Source organism: Mirounga leonina, unplaced genomic scaffold (genome assembly GCF_011800145.1).
Source record: "Mirounga leonina isolate KUSES-001 unplaced genomic scaffold, KU_Mleo_1.0 Mir_117, whole genome shotgun sequence".
Lineage (NCBI taxonomy): Eukaryota > Metazoa > Chordata > Mammalia > Carnivora > Phocidae > Mirounga > Mirounga leonina.
In genome coordinates, this window is record NW_023270274.1 from 1,979,459 (window position 1) to 1,993,639 (window position 14,181).

Below are 14,181 nucleotides of genomic sequence, written 5' to 3' on the forward strand. Positions count from 1 at the left end.
TTCTTGTTCAGAAAGCACTGTGAGCACACACAAAATCATTTTACTCATCTTGGGAAAGTAAGTTGTTTCATATCTGTCTTCCTTGCTAGATCGTGAGATGAGTGCATGCAAGGATGTGTGTTCATCCACCACTTGCCCCCAGAGCCTGACGTGGTCTGCTATTTGTCGGCCACACACGTGAACAGGAGCGTCTGCGGCGTGCAGACGGTGTTAGTGCCCGGTGTGGTGAGGAGATGGGCCACGAGCATCCACTTCTCGCTTCCCCGAAGGTTGCAGTGTTCTCTCTGAGGACGTTTTCCTGTGCATTTCCCTGGTGGCCCTCCTGTCTGTTGCATCAGGGCAAAGGATAAACAGAGCATGTCCAGCTTGATCCGCTGGCGTCCAGGTCAGCCGTCTGTTGTAATGTTGGTGAAACAGGATTATGTCAAGCATGCAAAACCACTTATTTTATTATCACACGCAGCTCTTACAGATACAAAGAAATACATCCGGCACATAGCATAAAATTAAATTATTGATTTTAAATTTGTGAAAATTACAAAATGAAGTTATTTGGCTGAAAAAGGAAAGCAGTCTTGGGGGTAGGGGAGCTTTTCAACAAGAGCTGATGGAATGAGCACTGGGTATTTATATACAACTGATGAATCACTGAACTCTACCTCAAACTAGTAGTACAGTACATGTTAATTAATTGAATTTAAATAAAATGAATTTTAAAAAGGAATTCTCTCTGTGTTCTATCAGTTGTTAAATTTTAATGTTTTTCGGATTTGCTCGTCTCAAGCTGCATCTCCCGCTTGGTGCCCTTCTTGCCCAGTTACACACAGGCGTCGACCAGTGGCGCTCTCCGTACCAGCAGCTGTCTGGCCTGGCCGTCATTCACCAGAAGGGGCTGGCGCTGGGCCCAGCACGGCAGGCCCTGCGTGTAGGAGTGGCTGTGCTTTCGGTGACACGTCCTGCTGTGTCTTACAGAGCTGCAAAAACTGGAGGGCAGCGGTTGACCTCTGCGGGCGCCTTCTCACGGCCCACGGCCAAGGCTACGGCAAGAGCGGGCTGCCCACCAGCCACACGGCAGACTCCTTACAGGTACAGCCCCTTTGGTCATGAAGGGGGGACAGGGAAGGGACGTGACCTTTCATGCCACTAAGAACAACGTGAGAACGAAAAATAGATTTTCTTAGCCCAAATTTAACGTCAACATGAGTTTACTCTAGTCTTCCTTTCCAGATCCCCGCTCTGCCTCTGCACCCAGAGGGCCCTCTGGCCCTTCAGAGCTGACTGCTCACCCACATCGCACTCTCCTCTCTGTGCCTCCCCTCAGCCTCCCCCCGTGGCGATTCCGTACCCTTCAGTGCCCGCCCCAGACGTGGCTCTGTCCACACCCAGCCCTGCCATCCCTGCTCTCCATTCTCCTCAACAAGGATTGGCAGATTAAGCCAAATCAGACAAAATCATTTACGTTGTTTTTATTAAGCTTGAGAGTAATTTTTATAAACATGTAATTAGGCAAATGTGCTAAGAAACCGAGAGTAGGCTTTGTTTTAATATACTGGAAATCAAGCTCTGCTACCAAATTAATAGGAAATAGGAATTTCTGAACCTGACATTCGTAGGTAATCTATTGTTTCAATTGTATTTTGTGTTTTAGCTTTGGTTTGTGAGGCTGGCACTGCTGGTGAAGCTGGGCCTTTTCCAGAATGCTGAGATGGAGTTTGAGCCCTTTGGAAACCTGGACCAGCCTGATCTCTATTACGAGTACTACCCTCACGTATATCCTGGGCGAAGAGGTAAGGCAGTGCCGGTCATATTTATGCCTTTGCGTATAGTTGCTTTGCTTTGCTTTGCTTCATACAGAACAAGCATCCTCAGTTTTCCTGGTGTGTCCAGTCTGGAAAAATCAAGTGAGTAGCCTAGCAGTGAGCCCTGACTTACAGAATGACCTCACTCAGTTTTCTAAACACGCTTCCCCGGACATCCCCACTGCGTAGCCATTCACCCTCTGACAACCCTGTCTCAGGCGCCTGCTGGGGGACAGCAGTAAGGCTTGGTATTAGACCTGGGTGGTGGTGTTTATTCAGACTTTTTGACTGTGCTGCCGTGTAAACAATAATCTTACGTCATGACCTACTGCAAATACACACAGAGAAACAAGACAAAACATTCTTGCAACAATACTTCGTGCCATTGTCTCCTGGTTTCTGTCCTGATTTAATTTACTTAAAAATCTGGTTGCAGTCCCCCAGCGTGTTCCAGCCATCATTTGGAAGACTCTGGGCTACAGCACGGGGTAGTTGTCAGCAAAAAATAAGGATTGGGGAAGGGAGAGCACAGAGGACAGAGAGCCCTCCAGGGCACGAGCAGCCTTGAGGGGGAGCAAACGTTTCTTGGTGGAGAACCCTGTAGATCTGTTGGAACCCATCCCATGTTCCTGTTGAGCCTAAGACAGTTTCAGGAGGACCTCTGCCGAGAGGCAGCAGAAGTGGTATTACTGAAGGCCAGGCCTCCACTGTCTGGCTTCCTGGTAAGTCCTGCCCTCCCCTTAGTCACGTGGGGCCTGGGCAAGTGATATGGCGTCTCTGTGTCCCAGCATCCTTACCAGGACAGCAGGGCTGATTCTTTTTAGGGTGTCGTAAAGCTCAAGCGAGGTCTTACGTGCAGGTTGCTGGGAACAGTGGCTAGCACATAGTGAAGACGGTGTTGGCTGTTTGCCGTATTCTGTTCTTAATTTGTCAGGAACACGCTGTAGATCACTGCCATCCTTTGTAAGATTGGCTGGTCAGCGTTTGTGGGATGTAACCGCAGAGTGAAAAAGGAAAGTTCTGGTTGTCAGGAAACAGAATCAGAGTCAGGGAGAGAAAATAATAACAGCGCCAGAGAGTACAAAGGCCCGGTTAATAATAAAGATCATGTTGGCCATAGAATTGTCAAAAACTTACATCAGCATCTCACGTGGTTAACATGAGTAGTAGGTAAATACATGAGCTGAGAAGACAGAATTAAAACACATTTCTCAGCTCCTTTTTGTGTTGTTTTTCCTAATACTCAGATCCTGTTTCTGTGGAGGGGACACAGGGAAGGAGCAAGCTTTCTCCTTTATCGGGTTTACCCTCCACACGGGAGACAGGGGCCAGACCGCATGACTGAGTTTGCCCAGACTTGGAGGAGGTTTCTAGCACAGGGTACTTTCATACCTTTTAACCTCACTGGTGTTATTAGTCCTATTTCTTCCTTCTGACTAAGGGAAATTGCCCCTCATAGAAGAGAAATGAATGGAAAAGGTGGGTTTCAGTACCTAAAGCCGGGCCAAAATCAGACCGGTTGGCTCGACAGAGTGGAAATGAAGCAGCTGTGCTGAGTGGACTCAGAGTCAGCAAAGGAGACAGCAGGCCCTCCTCCCGAACTTGTAAAACTTCTTCCCAGCCTGTGGCCTATTGGGTCCGGGGCCGGGACAGACGGAATCCAGGAGCCGCCAGGAGCAGTGTTCGGGAGGACACCCCTGCCCCTGGTGCTGCCCCAGGTGGAAGAGGTGGCTCAGGGGCCCCCATCCGTGCGGCCATGGCCTCAGGAGCCGTGTCTGCTGTAGGCCCCGGCCAGGTCTCTGAGCGAGTCTCCTCCCGCGCTCCAGCCCCAGGAAGCCCCCGGGGGTGGTGGGCTCCGTCCGTCGGAGCCCGGCTGTGGGTGAGCCCCACGTCCTCCTGTGCGCTGGAAATTCAAACCGCGGTGTTCGGAGGGTGCAGCCTTCTCCTGGTCGCTCAGGGGATACTTCTCTAGCTCGCAAATGAACCGTGTCCTTTTTCATCTACACGTTCCAGCCATTTGAGCTTCTTTCCTTACCTGAAAGGCGATGAGCAGACTTCCACCCCAGAAGGAGGTGAGTCTCTGTAGCCACTTCTGATAGCTCTGATGGAAAGGTGCCCAAGGAGGGGTTAAGGGCAGTGCCCAAGGGGGATGTTTGGGCATACTTCTGCTTGATAAATTATGCCTGGTGGCTTTGGCAATCGAGACAGGACAGGGTAAGGGCGCCTGGGTGGCTCAGTCAGTTAAGCGTCTGCCTTCGGCTCAGGTCATGATCCCAGGGTCCTAGGATCAAGTCCCGCATCAGGCTCCCTGCTCGGCGGGGAGCCTGCTTCTCCCTCTGCCTGCCACTCCCCCTGCTTGTGCTCTCTCTCTCTCTGGCAAATAAATAAATAAAATCTTTAAAAAAAAAAAAAAAAAGGACAGGATAGGATATTCTCATACTTCTAATGAGGAACAGCTATGTTTCTCTTCAGCATAAAACAGAAATGTTTCTTCCCGCCCCACCTCATTGCAGCCAGAGCGCGGCCACCAGCCCCACCCCTGTTGCATGATCATGCTGCTAGGCAGGAGGCTGCCCCCTCTGCAGCTGTGGGGGTCGGCGGCTGGTGTCCATAGGTGTCTCGTCTACGGCGGACAAAACTTAACTTTGGGTACACAGGCCCACCTCTTAGTAGCTCCGAACTACTGGATTGCCTAAAGCATGCAGCTTCACAAGTGCTCCGATTTCTGTTCCTGTTGAGGTCCATGAGAATTGTAGATTCAAAATGACTGTGCATCCATCAGCTGCTTCTGCATTTACCATGGCGTTTAATGAGTGAGAGATGAGAAGGCAGGTATTTCCTGTGGTGGCCACTGCTACTCCCAGCCCTCCCGTCTGTGAACACAGCACTGGCTGGTGTGCCCTGTTTGGTGATGCTTCCTGTGTCCTGGAGTCCGGGGACTCTGCCTCTTCACCCGGCTTTCGGGAGCACGGCTGGGTGGAGCTGGTACCAAACTTCCTGTAAAATGAGGCATGAGATTTCAGGGTCAGGTGCAGCACTCCCTGTCACCTTTAGCCTCAGTTTTGAGGACATATTTTCCCAAAGATGTGCAGACAAGAAAGCACGCTTCTGATTCCGCCTGAAATGAAATTGCACTGGGATATGGATAAAGAGAAGATAGTAGCCATGCATCATTAAGCAGCTAATTTAAATTATGAAATAGACATAAATCATACATACATTTCAGCTAAAATGTGTTAACATTCATCCACAGTGATATGCTGAATGTTTACTAATTTTCTTCTCATTTTTTGATGTAACAAGCATAAATGTAAGATTTTGATTCATTCATTTCATTTCAGCTTGTATATAAGCAAAGAAAGTCATTAAGATGTGCTTTAAAGCGGACGCTGTAACAATATAAACAAATAAATAACTTTTATGAATGAGCTTTAATATATTTTATTTAAATATCGGGCATAATTTTTACCCATTCAGAATATTCATAGCAAAACATCTAATGAATCATGAGTAAAAATCATGAAGTGCTTTGTTTTGTTTTTTAAATTTTCATCCAAGAAAGGAAGAGTATTGTGGTCTGATACATGTCTAGCAATTTCATATTTAATTTCTGCCTGTCTCAAGAGTGGAGTGTGTGTGTTTCCAGAAACTCAGCACTGTCTTTTAATCGGTTTGAATTCTCCCTCCTGCTTGAAAGAAAGAACAGTAGTGAGCATTGAGCCGCCGCAGGCTCAACCCTGTCCCTGGGTCTCTGTCCTCCACTCCTCCCTCCCTTGGGAGGCCGTCCGTCGGTCCCTGTCCCTCAGGGCTCCAGAGGTTGGCTTAGGGGCTGCTCGCATCGGACCCTTGCTCAGACTTCCGACAGTGGGGTGAGAAGCGTTCAGAGCTCAGACTCCGTGTTGAGCAGCGAAGTTGTGGGTCATGAGCAGATTTGACACCTTAGGGTCACACTTGGCTACCAAGCCCTCCCTGTCTTTGTCACTGGGTGCAGGAAACTCCAAAGATCAGTGCTGGTGGTAAGGGTAGAAGATGTCAAAACAAGAAGGAAAATTGAGCTCCATGGTAACACCATGTGGCCTCTGTGTCCGGGGCAGAGAAAAAGAAAGATAAGCGTGTCATAAGGTTCTTTCTTTCTTGTGGCGCTCTGATTTTGAGAGACAAGTCCCCTACCTGTGAGTTCTAACTCTGTCCAGTAGGGTCCTCTCTAAATTCCTGGGGACGCCATCACTGCTTCACGGGAACCGAACGCCCTTGGGCACAGGGATTGGTTTGCACGTGTGGGCATGTTGGGTGTTTCTGTGTCGCTCACTTCCTGTTTACCCCGATTCCCATGCACTTCTGTCCCTGGGAAACCCAGTCTGGACATGCCCCCTGCTTGAGTCCTCTTTACTCTTCACTCGACCCAAATTGACTATTTTAATTAAACGTCTTTTAAACACAAGAAAGAATTTTATTAAACACTCAGTAAATATTAACATTTTTCCACATTTACTTCAGCCATTTTTGCAATAAGTTCAAGTATACATTACCAACGTGGCCTTTCAGGCGCCCCAGTTCCGTCCCCTCCCAGAGGGGTCACTCCCACGCGTGTGTCTTGTGTGCTCACAGGCCGTGTTTTCACACTTCCGCTGCATGCACACGCATACTCACAGAAACATGGAAGTGTCTGGTGCACGCGTCCTTGCGTTTCTCTAAGGCCCACGTTCAAAGTGCCACTGCCTGGCTGTATGGCGTTTGTATTTTCAGTTTTATTTTTTTTAAGATTTCATTTATTTATTTGTCAGAGAGGGAGAGAGAGCACAAGCAGGGGGAGCAGCAGGCAGAGGGAGAAGCAGGCTCTCCACTGAGCAGGGAGCCCGATGTCGGGCTCGATCCCAGGACCCTGGGATCATGACCCGAGCCGAAGGCAGACGCTTAACCGACTGAGCCACCCAGGAGCCCCTGTATTTTCAGTTTTAAAGGAAAACAGTCAGATTGCTTTCCAAAGCAGCTGTAATAATTCACACTCCCAACACCGGTGTCTTAAAGTTTTTGTTTCCTCACCTGCGAATCAGTCATTATTGGTCAGACTTCTGTCTGGTGAGTCTGAAATTCTAACCTCACGTTTTAACTTAATGCTTCTGAGTGAAACGCCTTTTCACGTGAAGCGTCTGTTGGCGTTTCCTCCCCGGGGCTCCCAGGGTCTGGGCCTGTGTTTCCATCGGGTTATCTTTTGTTACTGCTCTGTTGAAGTTCTCCACATATTTTGAGTATTTAATCTTTTGTCCTTTATGAATCCTGCAAATATCCTCTCCTGATCTGGGAATATTATTTCTACCCTAGAAAAATATTGTAATTGCGGTAAACCAACATGACCTTTGTTGTGTGCAGCCTATCACATTTTTGGAGTGCCCTCACCTTGCTTCCACACGTTGTTATGTCAGAAATAGTAAGTGCAGACTGACCATGCCAGCGTCCTTGAGCTGGGCCGGGCAGGTTGGAACAGCTGAAGCACCGACCATACAGCTTCCTAGACCGGTTTCCTCGCTGAGCTCCAGTGTGCCGTCGCCGTGACACCGTGTGCACACGGAAGTAGCTTTATGAGGGGGATTAGTGGAAAGAGAGTGTAGAGCAGCTCCCGTGCCCTGTGCCTGGGGCTTCGGAGGGCCGAGAAGGCCATGCAGAGCTCCCCGGGCTCTGTCAGGCGCTGTCACAGGCCATTCCTCCCGTGTGCCCCAAATGCACCCTGAGCCCCTGATTCCCTGCCACCTTAGATTCTAATGGGAATGAGACGGGATGCACAGTTGGCTTAGCGAGCATTCCCCCATGGGTCCCGGGCACCTGATCTGTGACCGCGTAGACAGACACCCCGTGACCTCCCTACGCACCCCAGGAGCAGTCAGCCCTCTCTGGAAGCCTGCTGTCACCCCACCTCTTGGGGTGGAGGTGGCAAGAGGAAATGGCAAGGGGCTTGTGGGCACCAGCCTTTGGCCGAGGTTAAGAATGTTTTTGTTTTTTGGGGCGCCTGGGTGGCTCAGTCGTTAAGCGTCTGCCTTCGGCTCAGGTCATGATCCCAGGGTCCTGGGATCGAGCCCCGCATCGGACTCCCTGCTCCGCGGGAAGCCTGCTTCTCCCTCTCCCGCTCCCGCTGCTTGTGTTCCCTCTCTCGCTGTATCTCTCTCTCTGTCAAATAAATAAAATCTAAAAAAAAGAAAAAAAAAAAGAATGTTTTTGTTCTTGTTTGTCTTTAATGTTGACAACTCTAGAACGACTGTTGAGTGTTAGGGCTTTGGCACACCTGTCCAAACAGTACACGCTGCTTTCCTCTTGGGAGTTATTCTTCGTATGCCTGTAATCGGCTTCTCTTTTTAAGTTGCTTTTAATTAAATTATATTTATTTTGTAATTGTTAATTCTAGAACAAATTGCTTTTCCCTTTAAAGGGAAAAGGGTTTGTATTCATGAGACTTGTAGACGGGGGTTGTATCTGCAGATAATATAACTAGATCATTCATTGTGTCTTTTCATTAACGTCTTGCTTGGTGTGGCACGTCTGTTACATTGATGAACCAGTATCAATATGTGATTATTGACAACTGTTGATGATTTACATCTGGGCTCATGCTTTGTGCCACACATATTCATTGTGTTTTTATCTTCACAAGCAATGAAATGTGCATTCCTGACATCGGTGGTATATCCATCCATTAGATTCGGCCTCTTGTGCGGTAGTGAGATTGTCCAGAATCCCAGCACCACCTTTTTAATCCGCTGTTTGGAATACTCTCTTGTTCAAAAGAAAGAGCCATGATGAAAGTGGGTGGGTAAAACTTAGACCAGCGCTTGGGTTTTCAAAGTACTTCTCAGCATTAGAGTTCACTCGACTTTCTCTGCGTCTGGAGGAAAACTTTGAAGCCGAAGATGGGAAAGAAAGTCTGTTCTGACGCTCCTCAGTGTGGTGTTTACGAAATTCAGTGATTCCTGTAACGCTGAGCCGGGGTACGCTGAGTGGAAGTTACTAGAGTTCCTCGTGGTGCTGTCATGAAGTCGTATTTCAGGACTTCATCTGCACAGATTACCAAGTCAGACTAAAACTGATGAGGCAGACACTTGAATTGGATGCTAAATGTCTGTATCCTTCCTTCATCTGTCCACTCCTCCGGAAGTAAAGGTAAATTGTCGCTGGTCTCTCGTCCTTTTCTGCCTTCCCTCCGGAATCACGGAATTCACATTTCTGGTTACCAATCAAAATTCGGAAACTCTTTCCAACACATAACCGTACGCGATAGCTCAGAATTAGTTGCTAAGCGTGTCTCAAATGTCTTATTTTGTTTTCTGTGACAAAACTCACCTCTTGGGGGGCGCCTGGGTGGCTCACACGGTTAAGCGTCTGCCTTCGGCTCAGGTCATGATCCCAGGGTCCTGGGATCGAGCCCCGCGTCGGGCTCCCTGCTTCTTCCTCTCCCCCTCCCCCTGCTCTCTCTCTCTCTGTCTCTCATGAATAAATAAATAAAATCTTAAAAAAAAAAAAAAAAAAACCTCACCTCTTGGAGTTCACATCTTCTACTTAGGTTACATTTCCACTTTATGCCAGAGGTCCTGAGCATTTTTCATTTGAAGCATATTTTCCTCATTCTGAGCAAGCTGGTGGTTAATTTTACTGCTTTTCACTTGCTCACAGTTTTAATGAACTTTGGCATTTCCAGTCTTTTCCTAGAAGAAATCCTTATAGATAGGGAAGCGTTCCATCTGGGGTTCCACTGCTACCATCAGAACACTCTTGAACCTGTCTTACACAAGAACCGCCACGGTGACGGACCGGATCACACACAGCCCTCCCAGACTCCCGTGGAGGTGGTGTGATCCATGCCTCGTGCACTAGACCGGCACTGAATTTCCTGTTTACCTAATAAATCACCTGGGATGTTTTTGGATGTGTTCAGTATGGTTGTGGGGCTTTTTTAATTTAAAATGCAGCGTTGGGGGCGCCTGAGTGGCTCAGTCGGTTAAGCGTCTGCCTTCGGTTCAGGTCATGATTTCAGGGTCTGGGATTGAGCCCCACATCGGGCTCTCTGCTCGGCGGGAAGCCTGCTTCTCCCTCTGCCTGCCGCTCTCCGCCGCTCGTGTGCTCACAAGCTGGCTCTCTGTCTCTCAAGTAACTAAATAGTCTTTTAATAAAATGCAGCATTGGGGCGCCTGGGTGGCTCAGTTGGTTAGGCAACTGCCTTCAGCTCAGGTCATGATCCTGGAGTCCCTGGATCGAGTCCCGCATCGGGCTCCCTGCTCGGCGGGGAGTCTGCTTCTCCCTCTGACCCTCCCCCCTCTCATGTGCTCTCTCTCATTCTCTCTCTCAAAAAAATAAATAAAATCTTAAAAAATAAATAAATAAATAAAAAATAAAATGCAGCATTGAAGTTGCAGGCAGTTTTGTTGAGGACTGTTTCTATGGCAAAGGTGAAGGGCACCATGTTCTCTGTCAGACATAGCCATCCAATGACCTGTGTCCCGATAACCAAGCAGTGAAAGGAGAGACGCCAGTGACGTGGCTCCTCCTCAGGCTGTCGGTGAATCGAGAACAACGTGAGACCAGCAGAGCAGAGGGAGATGTCGAGGGAAACACGTGCAGAGCAGTAATCCCCTGCACAGGGCCCTGCACAACTTGGAAGTGAGACAGAAATGCCCGGGCAAAGGTCCTCTGAATGTGTGCTGTTAATGCGGGGCAGAGGGCCCATGCAGACCCTTTAGGTGCTCTCTGCTGGACGTCCACATGGCCGGGCCTCACGGCAGGGTGGCCATGTTCCAGGACCACTGCCCTGTCCCGAGAGGACGCCATCAGCCCAGCACACAGGGCAGGTGAGCAGCGGGAGGTCAGACTATCTGAGTTGTGCTGCCAAAGGAAAGGGCACACCCCTCCACAGAGAAACTGAAGTTTCTCCACTCGTCTGTGTCTTTTTTCTCTGCCCAGCACAGAGGCCTACTTCATTTCTGATTCCTCTCTGCCGCCGGACCAGCAGTGGGGGCTCCCTGCACGGCAGGGGACCGTCAGAAATGAATTTTGTAGGAGTATTTTCATTTAATGTTTTCTAAATGATTAACGAGAATGCTTCCACCAACCTAGAGTTAGGCAGGTCAGGACTGTACATGGGAATCTTACAGAAAAACAGATCCACTGGGAATGATTTGTCTTTACAGATTTTGACTAGCCCTATATTTCAAAGCTCACTCTCCCTGCAGGAGGGAGGCCTCAGGCTAGTGGGAAAGCTGTGCACGTTTCAGCTTGCTCAGCACTGCTCGGCCTGGAGGGTTGCATAGGGTCCCAGCGTCAGACATGGGAGGCTGCGTCTGGCCAGACTAAGAGAATCGGGTAACGGTGCTTTTATCTGCTTTTCCTCAAAACAAGCAAAACTAAGTCTGTAGCATTGTTAGGGAACGCCCGAGTCCCATCACTGCAGTTGTCTGCACTTTATTGAACCACAGCGTGGTTTCCCTGGGGACAGTGGTCACCCCCCCTGCCCAGCTTGTGTGTCCAGGCCTGGCCTTGCACTGGGCACCTCAACCCCCTAAGAAAACGTTTGTCACCTTCAGTGAGCATACTCAAGCTGGACCGGGTCTCCAGTGTTTCATGTTTCGTCTCTATGAACAGTGTATTTTTTTTCTAGCAAGGGGCATTTTTTTCTTTCTGAATTCTTCCATTTTTCTCTTTCCCTGGAGGCTGGGAGTTGTGTGCTTTCCTCTTGATTTTTAAAGCAATGCAAGTGGTACCAAGAGAGAAGAGGAGGAAGGCTTTTTCCTTCTTCGATCCTAGCTTCCAGATCTCTCTAAGAAAGTCACAGTAGAGACAGCGTGCTCATTAAGGAAGCCACACATGGGTTCTTTTTCACCCACCTGCTTTCTGTTCTCAGCTGTCAGGTTGAGCCCAAACTCCCAGATTCATGTCACAGGGAGCCACGTTGAGTGTCACCTGCATCCACGCCACCCAGGGCTCTCTGTTGGCAGTGTGGTGCCCATGCTGCGAGGGGCTCGGGGTTGGCAGGTGCAGACTGTGCCCAGAGGGAGGCTGATGCGAGGGAGCGGTACCGCCAGCAGGAGGGGACAGCAGTGCCTTCCCTGCCACAGAACCCCAAGCGCGTCCTGTCTGCACGGGAGAAGCAGTGGATGGAGGAGCAGATGGCCCAGTGGCAGTGAGGGATCTGCGCGTTCCGTGGGCTTGTTCCCTCTCACTGTAATATCAGGGCGAGGGAGCACAAGTTAATAGTTCTAAAATAACATGCTACATTTTTTTATATAAAAGAATTTTTGCTTCACTATATGAGTTTTGTGATTTTATTCATGTCCCCACGTTCAAGGAAGACATGGGTGAATTTTTTCTTTTCCCCTCTTGAAAAGCCGCTGTGGGAGCTGCTGTATGCAGGCAAGACTGCAGGGAGCCGAGAAACCCCATGTGGGGGGCAGGAGGAGTGCGGACCGCGGATCAGCCCCACACGGTTTCTGCACTCTCCCATCCCCTAGCCCCAGTTCTTCTCTGAATGCCTGTACTTGCTGTAGAAAGAGCAGGCGATGGCGAGGAAACAGCACGTAACTTGGAGGGAGACTTGGTCATGCAATGCATGATGGCTGTTTTCATACCGGCTGCCAGCTTTGATTTGACTCTAACGAGTGAGGCTGTGTGTGGAGGCACGTTTAGACATACAGATCGCGCTTGACAGCCGTGGGGCTAGTGCACTTTAAACTCAGGCGGCAGGTAAGGGTTCAGAGCAGGGCTTTTCCAGCTTTCCTGTGTACTCAGGCCCCGGGGCCTTGGTGGAGGCAGGTTCTGGTGTGGTAGGTCCACGCGGGGCCCCAGTCTGCAGCTGGGGGAAGGACCACTCGCAGAACCGGGGTTCTTAGTAGCTTTGAGCCCACCTTGTGTGTCTGGTTGCTTTCTGAAATCTGTTGATATCTTCCTCCACCTGCCTGCATATCTTTATACAATTAATTAAACTAATTTTAATGTACTTCCATCTCTTTCAGCTAAAGTAAATATTTCATTTGAAGCTGTGAACTTTTCAGCTACTCATACCATACCAAAAAATTACATTTTTATAACATTCATCAAACTACAGACCACTTTTCTGTGGTTTAACTATGAACAGACCGCATGCTTCACCAGTGGGACTCCGCAAGTTCATGTGCAAAGTAGTCGGTACTTAAAAAGTATTTTCCATAGAATTCAGTCTGTACCTAGTTAGACCCTTAGGTCAGCCCACAAAAGCCTGTTTGACCATTAAATACATCTTGAATAGAATACTAATATTACTCTTTTGCCTATAACTGGCTACCATATTTAGTATTTCTAAGAAAAAATATTTTTTTCATTCCAATTTGAGATTCCCCAGAACACGGTCTTTTTTTTTTTTCCTTAAGAAATGGATCTAATTTTTTTTTCATGTGGCCTTCTACATACCCCAACAGTGCTTATTGAAAATTACATTTTCCTTTTCAATAATTTCGGGATACTGTCTTTGTTGTACATTAAATTCTGAGTGCAGTTGAGCTTGTCTTTTTTTTAATTAATCTTTATTTTTAGGATTCTTTCAGGTTTAGTACAGAGAGTTCCATATACCCCCTCTTTTGCACACAGTTCTTATTATATCTTGTATTATTGTTAACATCTTGCATTTGTGTAGGACATTTGTTACAATAGATTGATACATTGTTATTAAAAATCTGTCCTTTAGAACTCACTCCTGGTGTTGTACATTCTTTGAGTCTGGACAAATGGATAATGAAGTTTATCTACTGTTAGGGTATCCCACAGAATAGTTTCACTGCCCTTAACATTCTCTGTCTTCTGCCTGCTTGTCCTTCCTCCCCGTTAGCCCCAGGAAACCACCGATCTTTTGACTGGCTTCATAGATTTGCCTCTTACAGATTGTCTTATTTGCTGGAATCATATAATATGCAGCCTTTTCAGGCTGGCTTCTACGTAGCCATGTGCATTTAGGGTTCCTCCAGGCCTTTTTGTGGTTTGGTAGCACATTTCTTTTTAGTACTGAAAAGTATTCACTTGTCTGGATGTACCACGGTTTATTCATTCACCTATCAAAAGACATCTTGGCTGCTTCTGGTTTTTGGCAGTGATGAATAAAGTTGCGTTCTTGTGACAATTCGGGAGGAAGAAAAGATGGTGGAGGAGTAGGGGACCCTATTCCAGCCAGTCCCCTGAATTGAGCTGGATATCTACCAGACCACTCTGAACACCCAGGAAATCAGCCTGAGATGTAAGAGGATATATCTGGATCTCTACAAACAGAATATCGCAGGCAGTTGGTTTCAAGGTACGAAGTGGGGAGCCGTGATTCCATGAGCAAATATCGGAGGATAAACAGAAGGTGGAGGGAGCCATGGGAATGCTGCACCACCGG

General features: G+C 48.2%; 1 protein-coding gene across 4 annotated transcripts in view; it reads left to right on the forward strand.

Moving 5' to 3' along the window:
* The window catches only part of LOC118007283 (trafficking protein particle complex subunit 12-like), an 88,693-nt gene that overhangs the window by 35,666 nt on the left and 38,846 nt on the right, over positions 1-14,181 (forward strand). For all 4 annotated transcript variants that reach the window (XM_035000287.1, XM_035000288.1, XM_035000285.1 and 1 more), the window contains exons 4-5: positions 973-1,086; positions 1,649-1,787. In XM_035000287.1, coding sequence (XP_034856178.1) covers positions 973-1,086; positions 1,649-1,787 — 253 coding nt within the window. The remainder of the gene's footprint in view (positions 1-972; positions 1,087-1,648; positions 1,788-14,181) is intronic.